The sequence below is a fragment of the Triplophysa dalaica genome, chromosome 5 (genome assembly GCF_015846415.1).
Source record: "Triplophysa dalaica isolate WHDGS20190420 chromosome 5, ASM1584641v1, whole genome shotgun sequence".
NCBI lineage: Eukaryota > Metazoa > Chordata > Actinopteri > Cypriniformes > Nemacheilidae > Triplophysa > Triplophysa dalaica.
Window position 1 is genome coordinate 19820027 of NC_079546.1, and position 14822 is coordinate 19834848.

The window sequence follows — 14822 nt, forward strand, 5'->3', positions numbered from 1 at the left end:
CAACGTAATGCAGGACATTTCACGATCAGAGACAATCAAGTTGTCACTTAAGATTCCACAAGTTTTTTTTTTGCTGTGTAACTTGCATTTTCAATAAACCAGTGTGGATATGTGAGGTGGTTCGTTTCCTTGCCCTTTTCTTGTAGTTTCTTGAAAAGGGTTATCCTCCATTACTGTTGGGCAATTGTCAAAATAAGGCTAAGCATGAAAAATCTCTCTCCCCAAATCTTCTCTTTATAGTACGTGTGTGTGTGCAATCACATTAGCGTTTCAGAAATGGGCAATTTGCTGCGATGGGTTGGCACTCCATCCAGGGTGTGTCCTGCCTTGATGCCCGATGACTCCTGAGATAGGCGCAGGCTCCCCGTGACCCGAGGTAGTTCGGATAAAGCGGTAGAAAATGGATGGAAATGGGCAATTTGTTATATTTATTTTCCGCTTTGCCTTGGTTGTATTGACCTTTGGCTCATTGTGTACCGTTGGCCTGTTGTCAGTGTGAAAGCAGCAAATGCTACTTTAACTCGAGGTTTAATGAAACCTAGTTGTTATCCTACCATTGTCTTACGTTGTCATTACAAAGATCCTCCACCTTCTATGTGGTTCCTCGTTCCACAAGTACAACACTTTTCCTGCAAGTAAACAGATGAAATTCACTTGTGTTTGCCTGACGGCTTAAACGTTTTAGTACAAAGGTCAAAGATCGGGGCGGTAACAATCCCTGGCATGAGCCCCTCGGCCGGTCGTGGATAGGTGGTATCCACTGACAGCCAATCAGATTGAAGCTCTTCTCCTGTTGTCCCAGGTCCTTGAGTGATGTCACAGCCAATCAGATTTTTTCACATCTTTTTTTTATGTTCGTTTGCACAGAGGTTCGAATCCCACTCGAAGCAACTCTGAAACATTGTTTTACAAACATTTATGAGTTTTTTATTACATTTAAGCAACCTTTTAAAATGTTGGAATATTGACAAAGTATAAGTATTAAAAGGATTTAAATTGAAATTGGGTTAAATGAAAATGTTGACAGAATATATTCATTGATGGTGTTTTATTTATCATTTCTTTAACCACAATAAATGTTTGAAAACTCTATTCTTATGAACATTAATTCGTAACAATTAAAAGGTTATCTGAAATGTAAATGTTGATGTCCATAACAAAATATTCTTAATGTCAGTGTTGAAATAATTTTTTATTGTTCTCTTCACTATATGTTATTACCCTGTAGGATTTTTGATCAAATGTACATAATTTTTAACAGCACCGAATGTATTCACATTTATGAAGAGTATTTTTTTATTTAAACTCCGATTACAATACATATGTCTCTTACCTTTGTAGTGCTATAACATTTGTAAATAAAATATATTTTACATCAGTTGAAAATATTTGCCATTTATTTGTATGTATATAAATATAAAAAATGAGTAGAAGATAAGTGCTTTTTTAGATAGTTTTTATTGTTTTCTCAACATTTTAAAAGGCAAAACAAACAAGCAAAAGATATTTACACGTGGAAAATTCTCATTTACTTTTTTCCAGAAACCCATCTCTGTCTTTCCATATTGTAAAAAGTAGACTTTTGAAAGTCTTTCCAGGTCATCTCTTTCTCCATACCCTGCTCTCTGTATATGGAATATACTTTAGCAGGACAATAAACATATTTCCCAGCAATTCCAGGAAAGCCTGTATGTGTGGACTGTTTGGACCTTGTTTGAGTTCCATTTTACAAAACCGACACAGGTGACCTACATGCGGAGATTCAGGAATTTTTCGTTTTTGCTGTCCCTTCTCTTCCACCCTTTTTTTTGTGTCATCCAGTTCCCTCTGGAAGAACTCTGTTTCCATAAAATCTTTAAAAGGCATTATGGGATTTGTCAGCCCTTCATCACTATAAGCCTTAAAAACCTTGGTGGAACAGTAGAAGTACCCAACAGGTCCTTGCTGGTAAAAAAATGGATGGAGGAACCATCACTTTCATAGCGAGACTTGGGCTGTCTGCAGGCAGCACAAGTCTTCATCTGTTTCTTTTTTTTTCTGGTTGTTGTTGTTGTTGTTGTTGCTGTTGATGCTTCTCCATAATACCCTCAACGATCCTCTCAATGGTTGCGTGTGAAAGTGGTGTGGTCAGAGCAAGTGCTGGTGGGTTTACAACTGCAGGATTAATTTTAACCACTGGCACACTAGTAGTCTCGCTCCCCTCTGTCAGAGAGTGCCACAGTCGCTGTGTCTGAAGTAGTTTTTCAGGAGAAGTATTTAACGAAGAACTGGTGTTTAGCAATTTGGCCAAGTGCTTGACATACTGAGCTATGTGCAGTTTTGTAGTAGGATGGAGCATGCTGTTGGGATCAGTACTGGAGTTATGGACCATTGCTGCATACTCCTGATCCACAAGTTTGAGCATATCCTTCTTCCCATGATGTTCAGTAAGCAGGTTGTCAATTGCCTCCTTCATTGCCGTTGTCCACCGTTTGTGGTCTAGCACAAACACCCTTCCACCAGTCTTCACAGGTCCAGTACGAGCGCTTGCAGGTGAGGACACCATAGGCAGAGGCGGTACATGTGTTGTTCCTATAGCACAGAAAATCAGGCAATCAATATTTTGGCTCTTATACCATTTGTTAAATTAATTTGTTAATTTTTTGAATATTCACCTGGCTCTGACTGAGGCTCTGTGCAGGCACGGTGAAACAATGACACAGGCAGCGTATCAGCAGATTCTACAACAGCAGCAGCAGAAATACTTTTTTCATCAAGGTGTATTTTTAGCAAGTATTTAGTTTTATGTGTAAAGAAAAAGGGCATTTTAAGCATGACACTGTACATATGTAAAATGTTTACCTGGCTTAGGCTGAAGATCCACATCAGCACCATGGCATGAGGACAGCAAGGGGGCAGGCAAAGTGGTAATGGATCCTAGAGGAACAAAACAGCATTAATAGAGTCACTTTAAAGACATTAAGTGTATGATAACGTCCTATATATTCTTTTAAAAAAGCGTTACCTGACTCTGGATGTGGATCAAGGTCAGATGAAAGGTATCCAGCCCTGGCAGTGGACGGTCTGCTTTGCTCGGGAAGATCTAATGGCAGATCAGGCGGATGTGCTGATTGAAGCGAGATCTTGATGCGCATGCATTTTGCAGTTCACCAGAAGTGGCCTCGGCAATATCAGCATCAGCAGTTCTCCAGGCATTCCAGTTGAGATGTTCTCCAGCCTGCAGATCCGGCACCCTGAACGCTGCACAGCAATCCCTGAAACAGAAATATATATATTTTTAATTATAGTATAATTAAATTTAATTGTAGTATAATTACATGTTAAAACTACAGTATTAATAGGTCTAAACAACAGTTTATGAGTAAAAAGAACGTGCACAGATGGTGAATTGTGAGGAAATGCAGGCAAACGATTGCATGATTCAAATGACTCACCTGTCCACCCAATGGAACCTTGCCTTTTCCACTCCTGCAATGTTGTACCGGTTTGCTAGGCCCTGATACATGGGTTCCAATGACCTTTCCGTCTCAGACTGCACCATCACCCACGAAAGGATCATCCAGTTTTCGTTCATGGTGGCGTAAGATGACATTGTGCCAGAGGTAAATGTAACTTTCCTTGCCACTTTCCGGGTGTGGTCAGAACGTAAAGCCTGCCCAAAGGTGCCCTGCAGTAGCTTTCTAATAGCTACCTGTTGTCGCTGGTACTCATAAAGGAGGCAGTCAGTGAGGTAGTCTGCAGACACAGAGATTCCATTCCATCCATCAGGATCATCATACTCGCCAAAGGGAGCAGGCTTGGTCTCATTTCTTAGGAATCCTGTGATGGTTTTCTGTCCATACTTTCCAGCCTCGGAATCCAGGACATTCTGGCAACTGAGGAGGTAGGCAAAGTCGGCACGTTCAAATTTCAGGTGCATCATTTCAATCACCTGCCTGGCCATGTCTGAGGGTGATTTTCCGGTACGCCGCAGCTCATCCATCACAGATCTACAGATGGCCTTCTTGTAAGTAATAATTGCTGGCAGTACATTTGTAAACCTTTTGGGGAGCTTTTCCAGCCACTGTGGGTTGTCTGCATACCACCTTTTCTTGCAGACTTTGCAGCACAGCCGAGATGAGAAGAGGTAGTACTGACCTGTGATGCCCACGATCACACGAGGTCTACCGACTCCTGCACACGTGACCTGTGCTTTGCTACACCCCGCAATGCATGGCAGAGCATAGTTACTCTTAAGTCTAGCCATCAAGGTGTCATTTTCAGGTTTCCAAATAAAAAAAGGATGAAGCTGAAAATATTTGGCTGACGGCAGATCAGAGTCTGTGTCTATCAGCTCAGGTTGAGGAGGTAAACGCCACAGTGACACGGTCTTCATGGGGTTGCTCACAGGAGGAGAGCCTGGCCACAGACCCATGGATTCCAACTCAGTCTTCATCCAGATCCTCTGTTGATGAGAACACTTCCACTGACGCGTGTCATTATCATATCCAGGAAGCTGTGGAGCAGGAACTCTAGGAAGGGTTGGTGTGCCTGGGTGTTTGAAAATAAGAAAAAATAATAAAGCATTGTTACAGATATTAAATATGTTAATCACTTTTATATCCACAGAATACTCTCTTACTTTGCGCTGTCGGTCGAACAGGTGGTGGAACACACACTGAAGGAGGAGGAGCAGAGGAACATGGTTCTGAAAGCACAAATAAAATAATTAAAGCTGTTGTAAACAAAGTTAAACAAAAAAAAAACGTTCTAGACATGTGACGAGGTCTCTATAAATTCACAATTCCAAACATAGAAATGATTCAACCCATATATATCTAATGCAACCCATTCTTACCATCTTTGTTAGATTCCTCAAAAGAAAGTGTCCTGCACGCTCGAGAGATACTGCCCTCTGATGAAGAGAGACACATTGTAAAAGAGGTGATAGTTTTAAAAACATGCATTTATAATGTATGATTCAATGTATCCATAAACTTGACATTAGAACACACCTGTCGCTGAAACACCTTTTTTTGATTGTGTGGAAGCTGATGGTTCCTGCACAAGAAACATCAGCTCTTTAGGAAGGGGCACTGGTGTTTTCAGAGCTGGCACAGCTGGTGCTTTAAAAAGGAAGTCAGAAAAAAATTCAATTCAAAGTTATAAAGAAGACAATTATATGATCAGAGAGGCGGAAATAAAATGTGTTTACCATCCACAGGAGACAGACGCAGTTCCTTTCTAGTGACCATCAGTGGTTTCAAAAGGACAGTAGATGGTTCTGCAAGACATAACATCTTGTTAATAATATCAATAGTCTTAAGAGATCTGCTTACTTTAATAGAATGAATGAAATGATGCATTAAGCCTTCTCAAATAATGTCACAAACATTTTAAACTAAACAGGGAATGTAAACAATGTAATTACAAGAACATGCACGTCTTCATGTATTAATAAACTGAAATATTTATAAGTTTACAGTCAAAGTGACTACTTACCCAGAATGGGGGTTTATCAGTTCATCGTGGTGGGGGAATCAATTCATAGCCCCTTGAACAGTTAGTATAATGCCAACAGCACACAGATTTGTTAGTGACACATTTAGACAAAAAAAATTCATATTCAGTTTTGGAGAACATTTAATTTCATAATTCATCAACACAAAAGTGCTGACACTAAAGTGAATAAAAACCTGTCGTTGTTTCTGTGGAGTGTTTCACTTCAGCAGCTGAGCACGCAGATGATGCTGGCGCTAACAAATGTAAAAATTAGGGAACATTTATTAAATATATCAACTTATTTAATACAAGATGTCATTTAAGAAAAAAAACACTCACACTGCACCAGTAGCTTAGAGGGGGTGATGTTCAGCATTGCAGTCTCCAGCTCAGCGTCTTCATCCATCTCTGTATGGTTGACAAACAAGAGTTAAAGGTTGCTTTTACGCTGCACTTGGATTTTTTCAAATGTAACTTCATACTTTACCTTATTCTTTGTAAAGCACAAAGTATCTTTATACTTATTGACATAAATGTAAAGATTCTCTTCTGAAGGCCAAATGAGGGGAAATAACAACTGACCTGTGGGCTCAGATGTGGCAGGAACATGCGGACGGGCAGACTGCTGCTGCTTCAGCAGGTATTGTTGCAGTTTATGCATCCGTGTCCCTCGGACACACTTAGCCCCCATTACAAAGGACGCGTAACCATCAGCTCTGCCGTCCCAAATCTCCTTCCATGTACTCTTGGCACGAGCTCTGAAACCAACCAGCTGATCGTCGCCTGGTGATGCCGCTGTTGCAGCTGGAGTTTTGGACGTGTAATGTAAAAGAGACAGAATCTCCTCAAAGCTGTGGGCGTACTGCATAAAAGAGACCAGGCTGCTCTTGCTGTGCCCCTCGGTCATTGTGACTCCTGCAGCCTCTTCTTGCTGAAGGTTCTTCATCAGATAGATGGTGTACCCCACATCATTTTCAAGGAGCCACCGGAAGGACTTCCCCTTGTATTTCCCAAACTGCAGGATGTACTCACCAAAAACTTCTTTTTGGTCTGAGGCATCACCTCCTCTTTGACGGACCACATTCAGAGCATTTTGTCTCACAAGCTCCAGCTTAATTGGTGCCGACTTGTCCTGCAAAGATAGGTTGTATTTTATTGTTCTCGCCTGGTCAGTTGGATCCTGCAGAAGATATCCCAGCGGTCCCTTACGGAACGCAACCTTTACCCTTCCAGGAAAAAAAATGACCCTTTTCTGCATGATGACCTGCGAGACAAAAATGGCAGTTTTTTTTAAAGTGTTAAAATTTACATTGGAATGAAAAAGATGAAAACCAGATGGTTTTTCACAAATGCAGTACAAACAGTGTTGTGAAGCTGCTAGGAAGTCGTTCACCGAGATTATGTTTTAGAACCAAAGGAAGCTTTTTGTACCCACACGACTGCCCACTTTAGCTCTTTTGGATGTTTAAGGTTTTCTCCATGTAGAGGTGTGGTTAAAAACGTCAAGATAGTGTAAAGACATCTCGTAAAAATTGTCCCAGATGTACCTTCTGTACTTTCAGTTGTCGGCACTCAGAACGCAGCACTTTGTGTCCAGCACTTGTTGCCTGAGACCTCAGGACGCACCATATAATACAAGGTAAATACTGTTTGCTCACTTGAATTTGGATTGTGCAAAGGAGTTAAAATGTAGAAGGTGCCAAGAAAGGCTGATATACGAGATAAGTGACTATTTGTTTGACCTCCTAAACAGCTGACTCGTCAGAGCCTCACCGTGAAACAGCAGCTTTTTCATTTGAAAATAACCAGTTGAGAAAATGGTAATTCCCATACCGGGAGTTGAACCCGGGCCGCCTGGGTGAAAACCAGGAATCCTAACCGCTAGACCATATGGGACGCCTTAGCTGTCTTCTTCCGACCTGGAGCCGACGTGCACTTCAACTGTTTCCCAGCACAGAGGAAGCTAAATAACAATCACACATTTGAAGTGCATCGCAGAAGATTTTCTACCTATCTGAGCAGGTGCTGACAATAAACTTGCAACAAACGTGGTGAAACCAAGAGTCCCAAAACAGCTAGGAGACAACGATGTACAGAAGCAATCCGACTGAGGCTGATTCTTAAACGCTCTGGTTCTTGGCACAATAACGAAGGCCTGCTGTGAGCGGAGCCGTCCAAAATTACATTAAACTCACGGTGGTTTCATTCTAAGGAAATCTTTCGTAAAAGGCAGAAGATTTATGCGTAGATCAAGAGAAACTCGAGCTGCACCCACCAGCTCTCGGCCCAGTGTGCTTCCTATGTCGCACCGCAATGTTCAAGGGGCTAATATTTGGTCGAGGCTCCTACCTGATAATTCACTCTGGGAGGGGCCAAAGAGACAAAGTTTTCTTCAATCAACAAATTACTGCAAAAGCCAAGTCTGAAGAGATGTTCCTGAAGCTAGCATCCTACCGACCACAGGTACTAGGATCTGCATCTTCCAAGAAATAAAATACAAATCTTCAATCTCCGACAACTCTAGCTGAATCAGAACAATGGTACTGTTTAGCGTGTGGACACATGGTTCATATGCTCTCCTACTTTGGATAAAAGCATCTGCCAAATGAAAAATGCAAATGGATAGAGTACGGCGTCCTTCTTCCTCTACTGAATTTCTTTTAACCAACAAATTAAAGTGTGATGATGTGTTGACAATTCCACCGAGGTCCAAAGGAGGATTCAGAAAGTCTGCACAACACTCTAAATTAGCCAAGCTTGCAGCCTTCCTCCTGCACACATCCAATATCAAAAAACTAATCTTTTCCAAAGAGAATGCTATGAGATATTGGTTGCAGTTCGGCACAAAAACATTTCCGCAATTGCAAGCCAGTCCTCGTTAGTATAGTGGACAGTATCTCCGCCTGTCACGCGGAAGACCGGAATTCGATTCCCCGACGGGGAGCTTGAGTGTCCTTGTGGGTCATCCCTGCTTTGTCAGCTCTTATGTGCAGCAAGGTATGCCAGGCATGCTCTGTCAGTAGAACATGAGACTCTTAATGTCAGGGTCGGTAGAGGATAAGATTCAGCGTCGTGTGCTCGAGCCCCACGTTGGACGTGCAAATGACTTTTGATCTTGGTGTTTTTCACCTAGGCCTCGGTTCCCAGGCTTAGTGACAGAACAGTCAGGCAGCTTCTTGGAAAATACTGAACACTTGACGACTTAACCGTTATGCTGCAAAGGCGGCTCTCGGAAAACAAACGCTATATTTTCGTGCGGCGACGTCGTTGTTATGACTTTGCAAACCTCTGCTGTTTCTTTCCAAATCAAACCGTTGCTCTGTCCGAGAACAACAAATTTGACGTCTCTTTCTGCCGCCGTCTCCTGATGGCTTTCGTGCAACTGTCCGTCTCTGTGGCGCCATCGTTGGCAACTGCCCAGCGAGAGGCCTCGTGGCGCAACGGTAGCGCGTCTGACTCCAGATCAGAAGGTTGCGTGTTCAAATCACGTCGGGGTCAAGATTTCTTTCTGCGTGTACGGCTTGTTAACAACACCGTGAGGCTGATGTCGCACACTAATTGGTGCTAGGAAGTTGTTCACGGAGATTACGTTTTAGAACCAAAGGGAGCTTTTTGTACCCACATGACTGCCCACTTTAGCTCTTTTGGATGTTTAAGATTTTCTCCATGTAGAGGTGTGGTTAAAAACGTCAAGATAGTGTAAAGACATCTCGTAAAAATTGTCCCAGATGTACCTTCTGTACTTTTCAGTTGTCGTCACCCAGAACGCAGCACTTGTTGCCTGAGACCTCAGGACGCACCATATAATACAAGGTAAATACTGTTTGCTCACTTGAATTTGGATTGTGCAAAGGAGTTAAAATGTAGAAGGTGCCAAGAAAGGCTGATATACGAGATAAGTGACTATTTGTTTGATCTCCTACACAGCTGACTCGTCAGAGCCTCACCGTGAAACAGCAGCTTTTTCATTTGAAAATAACCAATTGAGAAAATGGTAATACCCATACCGTGAGTTGAACCCGGGCCGCATGGGTGAAAACCAGGAATCCTAACCGCTGGACCATATGGGACGCCTTACCTGTCTTCTTCCGACCTGGAGCCGACGTGCACTTCAACTGTTTCCCAGCACAGAGGAAGCGAAATAACAATCACACATTTGAAGTGCATCGCAGAAGATTTTCTACCTATCTGAGCAGGTGCTGACAATAAACTTGCAACAAACGTGAACTTGTCCAACTAGTCCAACTTGTCCAAGCAAAATCCTTGACAACCGTCTCTGTGGCGCAATCTGTTAGCCCATTCGGCTGTTAACCGAAAGGATGGTGGTTCAAGCCCACCCAGGGATGAAAGCTTTGTGGCGAGCAGCTGTAGTTTTCTGACCCCAAAATGCTGAGGCCCGCCAGTGGAGCTTACTCAACAGAGTCTAAAAACAATACGGCTTTGCAAACACACTGAAAGAAAAGATGCCTTTGGCTTCTAAAGCCGGGAGTTAAACCCGGACCGCTTGGGTGAAACCAGGAGTCCTGACTGCTGGACCATGCCTGACACCTCAGCAAGCGCAAAACGGACTGCAACTGTTTCCAAGAGATTAAGAATCAGAGTAGCGACCCCACATTTTCAATGCAAGTCGGAAAGACTTTTCATTTCTCTGCACGTGTACTAGCAGTGATTGGATGAGCTGGGTTTAAACATTCTAAAGAACAGCTGAAGAAGTGCTTGGCGCGGCTCTTTTTGAGCAAATTACAGTGCGTTGTTCGCCCGATTGAAGGCGTTCGCCACCACCACATTTCCAAAGCGAGCGGGAAGCAGTTTATTCAACCCCCCCCAAAAAGTTGCCTCGATCCAGATTCGCTGAGACCACAACACAGAGTACTAACCAACCACACGATCAAAGCGAGCTAACAGACGGCTGCACAGGGCTCAGACGAGATGAAGTTGCTCTTTCGCCTCTAGAGATACAAATCAGCATCTGAGCTTAATACACCGCAAACGTAGTCGGCAGGATTCGAACCTGCGCAGGGAGACCCCAATGGATTTCTAGTCCATCACCTTAACCACTCGGCCACGACTACACAGGGTTTATATGTCGTCTCGCATTCGTTTCGACAGGGACTTCCCCAGCGATGGCACCCTACAACCTCGCCTGACCGTTTGGAAACACTGACAGACAGCGACTTCCGCCAAGCCTCCTCCGAAATGATTCCCCGACGGGGAGTTAAGCCTTTTCTTTGCCGCTTTCCAATAGATTGGATGAGCTGGGTTTAAACATTCTAAAGAACATCTGAACACGTGCTTGGCGCGGCTCTTTTTGAACAAATTGCAGTGCGTTGTTCGCCCGATTGAAGGCGTTCGCCACCAACACATTTCCAAAGCGAGCGGGAAGCAGTTTATTCAAGCCCCCCCCAAAAAGTTGCCTCGATCCGGATTCGCTGAGACCACAACACAGAGTACTAACCAACCACACGATCAAAGCGAGCTAACAGACGGCTGCACAGGGCTCAGACGAGATGAAGTTTGCTCTTTCGCCTCTAGAGAGAGGAAACCGGAATCTGAGCTTAATACACCGCAAACGTAGTCGGCAGGATTCGAACCTGCGCAGGGAGACCCCAATGGATTTCTAGTCCATCGCCTTAACCACTCGGCCACTACTACACAGGGTTTATATGTCGTCTCGCATTCGTTTCGACAGGGACTTCCCCAGTGATGGCACCCTACAACCTCGCCTGACCGTTTGGAAACACTGACAGACAAGGGCTGTCCGAGGCATCCAGCCCGGCTAGCTCAGTCGGTAGAGTATGAGACTCTTAATCTCAGGGTCGTGGGTTCGAGCCCCACGTTGGGCGTCAGGGCTACCCCAGTCAGGTGCCCTTTCCAAAGGTGCCCCGTCCACCGGACCTAGTGCTGGGATTTTCTTGAGACAAGTGCAACTTCCTCACTCTTATGTTTCCAAAGGGGGTTCTCTGAAAATCAGCATGACGCTCATTTAGTTTTGCGACGCTTTTGGCCATTAATTCCGAGTCAAAACTAGCGACTTGTCCAAGCAAAACCCACGACAACCGTCTCTGTGGCGCAATCGGTTAGAGCGTTCGGCTGTTAACCGAAAGGATGGTGGTTCAAGCCCACCCAGGGACGAAAGCTTTGTGGCGACCAGCTGCAGTTTTCTGACCCCAAAATGCTGAGGCCCGCCAGTGGAGCTTACTCAACAGAGTCTTAGTCTAAAACAATACGGCTTTGCAAACACACTGAAAGAAAAGATGCCTTTGGCTTCTGAAGTCGGGAGTTAAACCCGGACCGCTTGGGTGAAACCAGGAGTCCTGACTGCTGGACCATGCCTGACACCTCAGCAAGCGCAATACGGACTGCAACTGTTTCCAAGAGATTAAGAATCGGAGTAGCGACCCCACATTTTCAATGCAAGTCGGAAAGACTTTTCATTTCTCTGCACGTGTACTAGCAGTGAACAACAGAAAGAAGAACTACGATTTGAGAAGTATAATCCTCGTTAGTAGGTTGGACAGTATCTCCGCATGTCACGCCGTAAGACAGAAATGATGAGGAGGCTCCTCCCAGACCGAGCTGAGCTGTCTGGGCTTGTGTCGGTACGTGCCAAGTTCTTCCGCCAAGCCTCCTCCGAAATGATTCCCCGACGGGGAGTTAAGCCTTTTCTTTGCCGCTTTCCAATAGCTTGGATGAGGTGGGTTTAAACATTCTAAAGAACAGCTGAAGAAGTGCTTGGCACGGCTCTTTTTGAACAAATTGCAGTGCGTTGTTCGCCCGATTGAAGGCGTTCGCCACCAACACATTTCCAAAGCGAGCGGGAAGCAGTTTATTCAACCCCCCCAAAAAGTTGCCTCGGTCCAGATTCGCTGAGACCACAACACAGAGTATTAACCAACCACACGATCAAAGCAAGCTAACAGACGGCTGCACAGGGCTCAGACGAGATGAAGTTTGCTCTTTCGCCTCTAGAGATACAAATCAGCATCTGAGCTTAATACACCGCAAACGTAGTCGGCAGGATTCGAACCTGCGCATGGAGAACCCAATGGATTTCTAGTCCATCGCCTTAACCACTCGGCCACGACTACACAGGGTTTATATGTCGTCTCGCATTCGTTTCGACAGGGACTTCCCCAGTGATGGCACCCTACAACCTCGCCTGACCGTTTGGAAACACTGACAGACAAGGGCTGTCCGAGGCAACAGCCCGGCTAGCTCAGTCGGTAGAGCATGAGACTCTTAATCTCAGGGTCGTGGGTTCGAGCCCCGCGTTGGGCGCCAGGGCTACCCCAGTCAGGGGCCCTTTCCAAAGGTGCCCCGTCAACCAGACCTAGTGCTGGGATTTTCTTGAGACAAGTGCAACTTCCTCACTCTTATGTTTCCAAAGGGGGTTCTCTGAAAATGAGCATGACGCTCATTTAGTTTTGATACGCTTTTGGCCATTAATTCCGAGTCAATACTAGCGGGAGTTAAACCCGGACCGCTTGGGTGAAACCAGGAGTCCTGACTGCTGGACCATGCCTGACACCTCAGCAAGCGCAATACGGACTGCAACTGTTTCCAAGAGATTAAGAATCGGAGTAGCGACCCCACATTTTCAGTGCAAGTCGGAAAGACTTTTCATTTCTCTGCACGTGTACTAGCAGTGAACAACAGAAAGAAGAACTACGATTTGAGAAGTATAATCCTCGTTAGTAGGTTGGACAGTATCTCCGCATGTCACGCCGTAAGACAGAAATGATGAGGAGGCTCCTCCCAGACCGAGCTGAGCTGTCTGGGCCTGTGTCGGTACGTGCCAAGTTCTTCCGCCAAGCCTCCTCCGAAATGATTCCCCGACGGGGAGTTAAGCCTTTTCTTTGCCGCTTTCCAATAGCTTGGATGAGCTGGGTTTAAACATTCTAAAGAACAGCTGAAGAAGTGCTTGGCGCGGCTCTTTTTGAACAAATTACAGTGCGTTATTCGCCCGATTGAAGGCGTTCGCCACCACCACATTTCCAAAGCGAGCGGGAAGCAGTTTATTCAACCCCCCCCAAAAAGTTGCCTCGATCCAGATTCGCTGAGACCACAACACAGAGTACTAACCAACCACACGATCAAAGCGAGCTAACAGACGGCTGCACAGGGCTCAGACGAGATGAAGTTGCTCTTTCGCCTCTAGAGATACAAATCAGCATCTGAGCTTAATACACCGTAAACGTAGTCGGCAGGATTCGAACCTGCGCAGGGAGAACCCAATGGATTTCTAGTTCAACGCCTTAACCACTCGGCCACGACTACACAGGGTTTATATGTCGTCTCGCATTCGTTTCGACAGGGACTTCCCCAGCGATGGCACCCTACAACCTCGCCTGACCGTTTGGAAACACTGACAGACAAGGGCTGTCCGAGGCATCCAGCCCGGCTAGCTCAGTCGGTAGAGCATGAGACTCTTAATCTCAGGGTCGTGGGTTCGAGCCCCATGTTGGGCGCCAGGGCTACCCCAGTCAGGGGCCCACCCTAAAGGTGCCCCGTCCATCAGACATAGTGCTGGGATTTTCTATAGACAAGTGCAACTTCCTCACTCTTATGTTTCCAAAGGGGGTTCTCTGACAACGAGCATGACACTCATTTAGTTTTGCTACGCTTTTGCCCTTTAATTCCGAGTCAAAACTAGCAACTTGTCCAAGCAAAAGCACTTGAATTGAATTGCTCTTGTGTATGAAATGTGTTATAAAAAATAAACGTGTCTTGCCTATTACCTTAGAATGAGTTACTTCTATCTACATACAGCGCGGGTGGAGTGAGCAGTTGGTTACAATCCGCAACCTTGCCACTAGATTTCACTGACTGGACCTTTAAATGGATACTCCACACCCAAAAATGTAAAAATTCTGTCATGAATTACTCCCCCTCAAGTTAATCCAAACATGTATACATTTCTTTCTGTTGGACATGAAGAGAGATATTTGGAAGAATGTTTGCTAACTGTTTTAAGGTGGAAAACATAACAGAGACAAACCATGCACACCCTTTGCCCACTGACAACACCCATTCAGACACGGATGTGTCATCTTTGGACATGATTTCATATTAAAATAATTTGCCAAATCAAAATTCTAATTAAATATTAGAACAGTCTACCTTTAGTGGGACTTAAAGTAATGAACAAACTAGTCATCGACAGGTTCTTATCAGTCTCTGATGTTTCAGCATCTTCTTCATAGTTGAGCACTTTCCAACATACTCAGAAACAAATTTATAGTATAAGGCAATGGAAGTCTGAGTGGCTTTGGATAAAAGCATCAGCCGAATGCATAAATGTAAATGTGTCAAAAATCTCCTGCCCCTAACCGTTACCGTGA

At 44.6% G+C, this 14822-nt stretch overlaps 2 protein-coding genes and 12 non-coding genes across 14 annotated transcripts in view; 6 read left to right on the plus strand and 8 right to left on the minus strand.

Moving 5' to 3' along the window:
- Positions 1–1866, minus strand: part of LOC130420409 (uncharacterized) — a 32763-nt gene extending 30897 nt beyond the window's left edge. The window contains exon 1 of the mRNA XM_056747692.1: positions 1710–1866. Within this exon, the coding sequence (XP_056603670.1) occupies positions 1710–1866 (157 nt within the window). The remainder of the gene's footprint in view (positions 1–1709) is intronic.
- Positions 1867–2002: 136 nt separating this feature from the next.
- LOC130420410 (uncharacterized) lies at positions 2003–5266 on the minus strand. The gene is made up of 10 exons (XM_056747693.1): positions 5195–5266; positions 4995–5105; positions 4838–4894; positions 4622–4687; positions 3453–4530; positions 3151–3254; positions 3005–3082; positions 2842–2916; positions 2655–2720; positions 2003–2571 (listed from the first exon to the last, which is right to left on the minus strand). The coding sequence occupies exons 1-10, from the start codon at positions 5232–5234 to the stop codon at positions 2018–2020; spliced, it is 2229 nt and encodes a 742-aa protein (XP_056603671.1). The 5' UTR covers positions 5235–5266; the 3' UTR covers positions 2003–2017.
- Positions 5267–7305: 2039 nt separating this feature from the next.
- trnae-uuc (transfer RNA glutamic acid (anticodon UUC)) lies at positions 7306–7377 on the minus strand. The gene has a single exon. It is a non-coding gene; the product is annotated as a tRNA-Glu (tRNA).
- Positions 7378–7632: 255 nt separating this feature from the next.
- On the minus strand, positions 7633–7749 carry LOC130421549 (U5 spliceosomal RNA). The gene has a single exon (XR_008906863.1). It is a non-coding gene; the product is annotated as a U5 spliceosomal RNA (small nuclear RNA).
- A 1158-nt stretch (positions 7750–8907) lies between these two features.
- On the plus strand, positions 8908–8979 carry trnaw-cca (transfer RNA tryptophan (anticodon CCA)). The gene has a single exon. It is a non-coding gene; the product is annotated as a tRNA-Trp (tRNA).
- Positions 8980–9753: 774 nt separating this feature from the next.
- Positions 9754–9827, plus strand: trnan-guu (transfer RNA asparagine (anticodon GUU)). Its single transcript has one exon. It is a non-coding gene; the product is annotated as a tRNA-Asn (tRNA).
- Positions 9828–10471: 644 nt separating this feature from the next.
- trnas-aga (transfer RNA serine (anticodon AGA)) lies at positions 10472–10553 on the minus strand. Its single transcript has one exon. It is a non-coding gene; the product is annotated as a tRNA-Ser (tRNA).
- Positions 10554–11051: 498 nt separating this feature from the next.
- trnas-aga (transfer RNA serine (anticodon AGA)) lies at positions 11052–11133 on the minus strand. The gene has a single exon. It is a non-coding gene; the product is annotated as a tRNA-Ser (tRNA).
- Positions 11134–11251: 118 nt separating this feature from the next.
- trnak-cuu (transfer RNA lysine (anticodon CUU)) lies at positions 11252–11324 on the plus strand. Its single transcript has one exon. It is a non-coding gene; the product is annotated as a tRNA-Lys (tRNA).
- A 215-nt stretch (positions 11325–11539) lies between these two features.
- Positions 11540–11613, plus strand: trnan-guu (transfer RNA asparagine (anticodon GUU)). The gene has a single exon. It is a non-coding gene; the product is annotated as a tRNA-Asn (tRNA).
- Positions 11614–12487: 874 nt separating this feature from the next.
- On the minus strand, positions 12488–12569 carry trnas-aga (transfer RNA serine (anticodon AGA)). Its single transcript has one exon. It is a non-coding gene; the product is annotated as a tRNA-Ser (tRNA).
- A 117-nt stretch (positions 12570–12686) lies between these two features.
- On the plus strand, positions 12687–12759 carry trnak-cuu (transfer RNA lysine (anticodon CUU)). The gene has a single exon. It is a non-coding gene; the product is annotated as a tRNA-Lys (tRNA).
- A 917-nt stretch (positions 12760–13676) lies between these two features.
- Positions 13677–13758, minus strand: trnas-aga (transfer RNA serine (anticodon AGA)). The gene has a single exon. It is a non-coding gene; the product is annotated as a tRNA-Ser (tRNA).
- Positions 13759–13876: 118 nt separating this feature from the next.
- trnak-cuu (transfer RNA lysine (anticodon CUU)) lies at positions 13877–13949 on the plus strand. Its single transcript has one exon. It is a non-coding gene; the product is annotated as a tRNA-Lys (tRNA).
- The last annotated feature ends 873 nt before the right edge of the window (positions 13950–14822 follow it).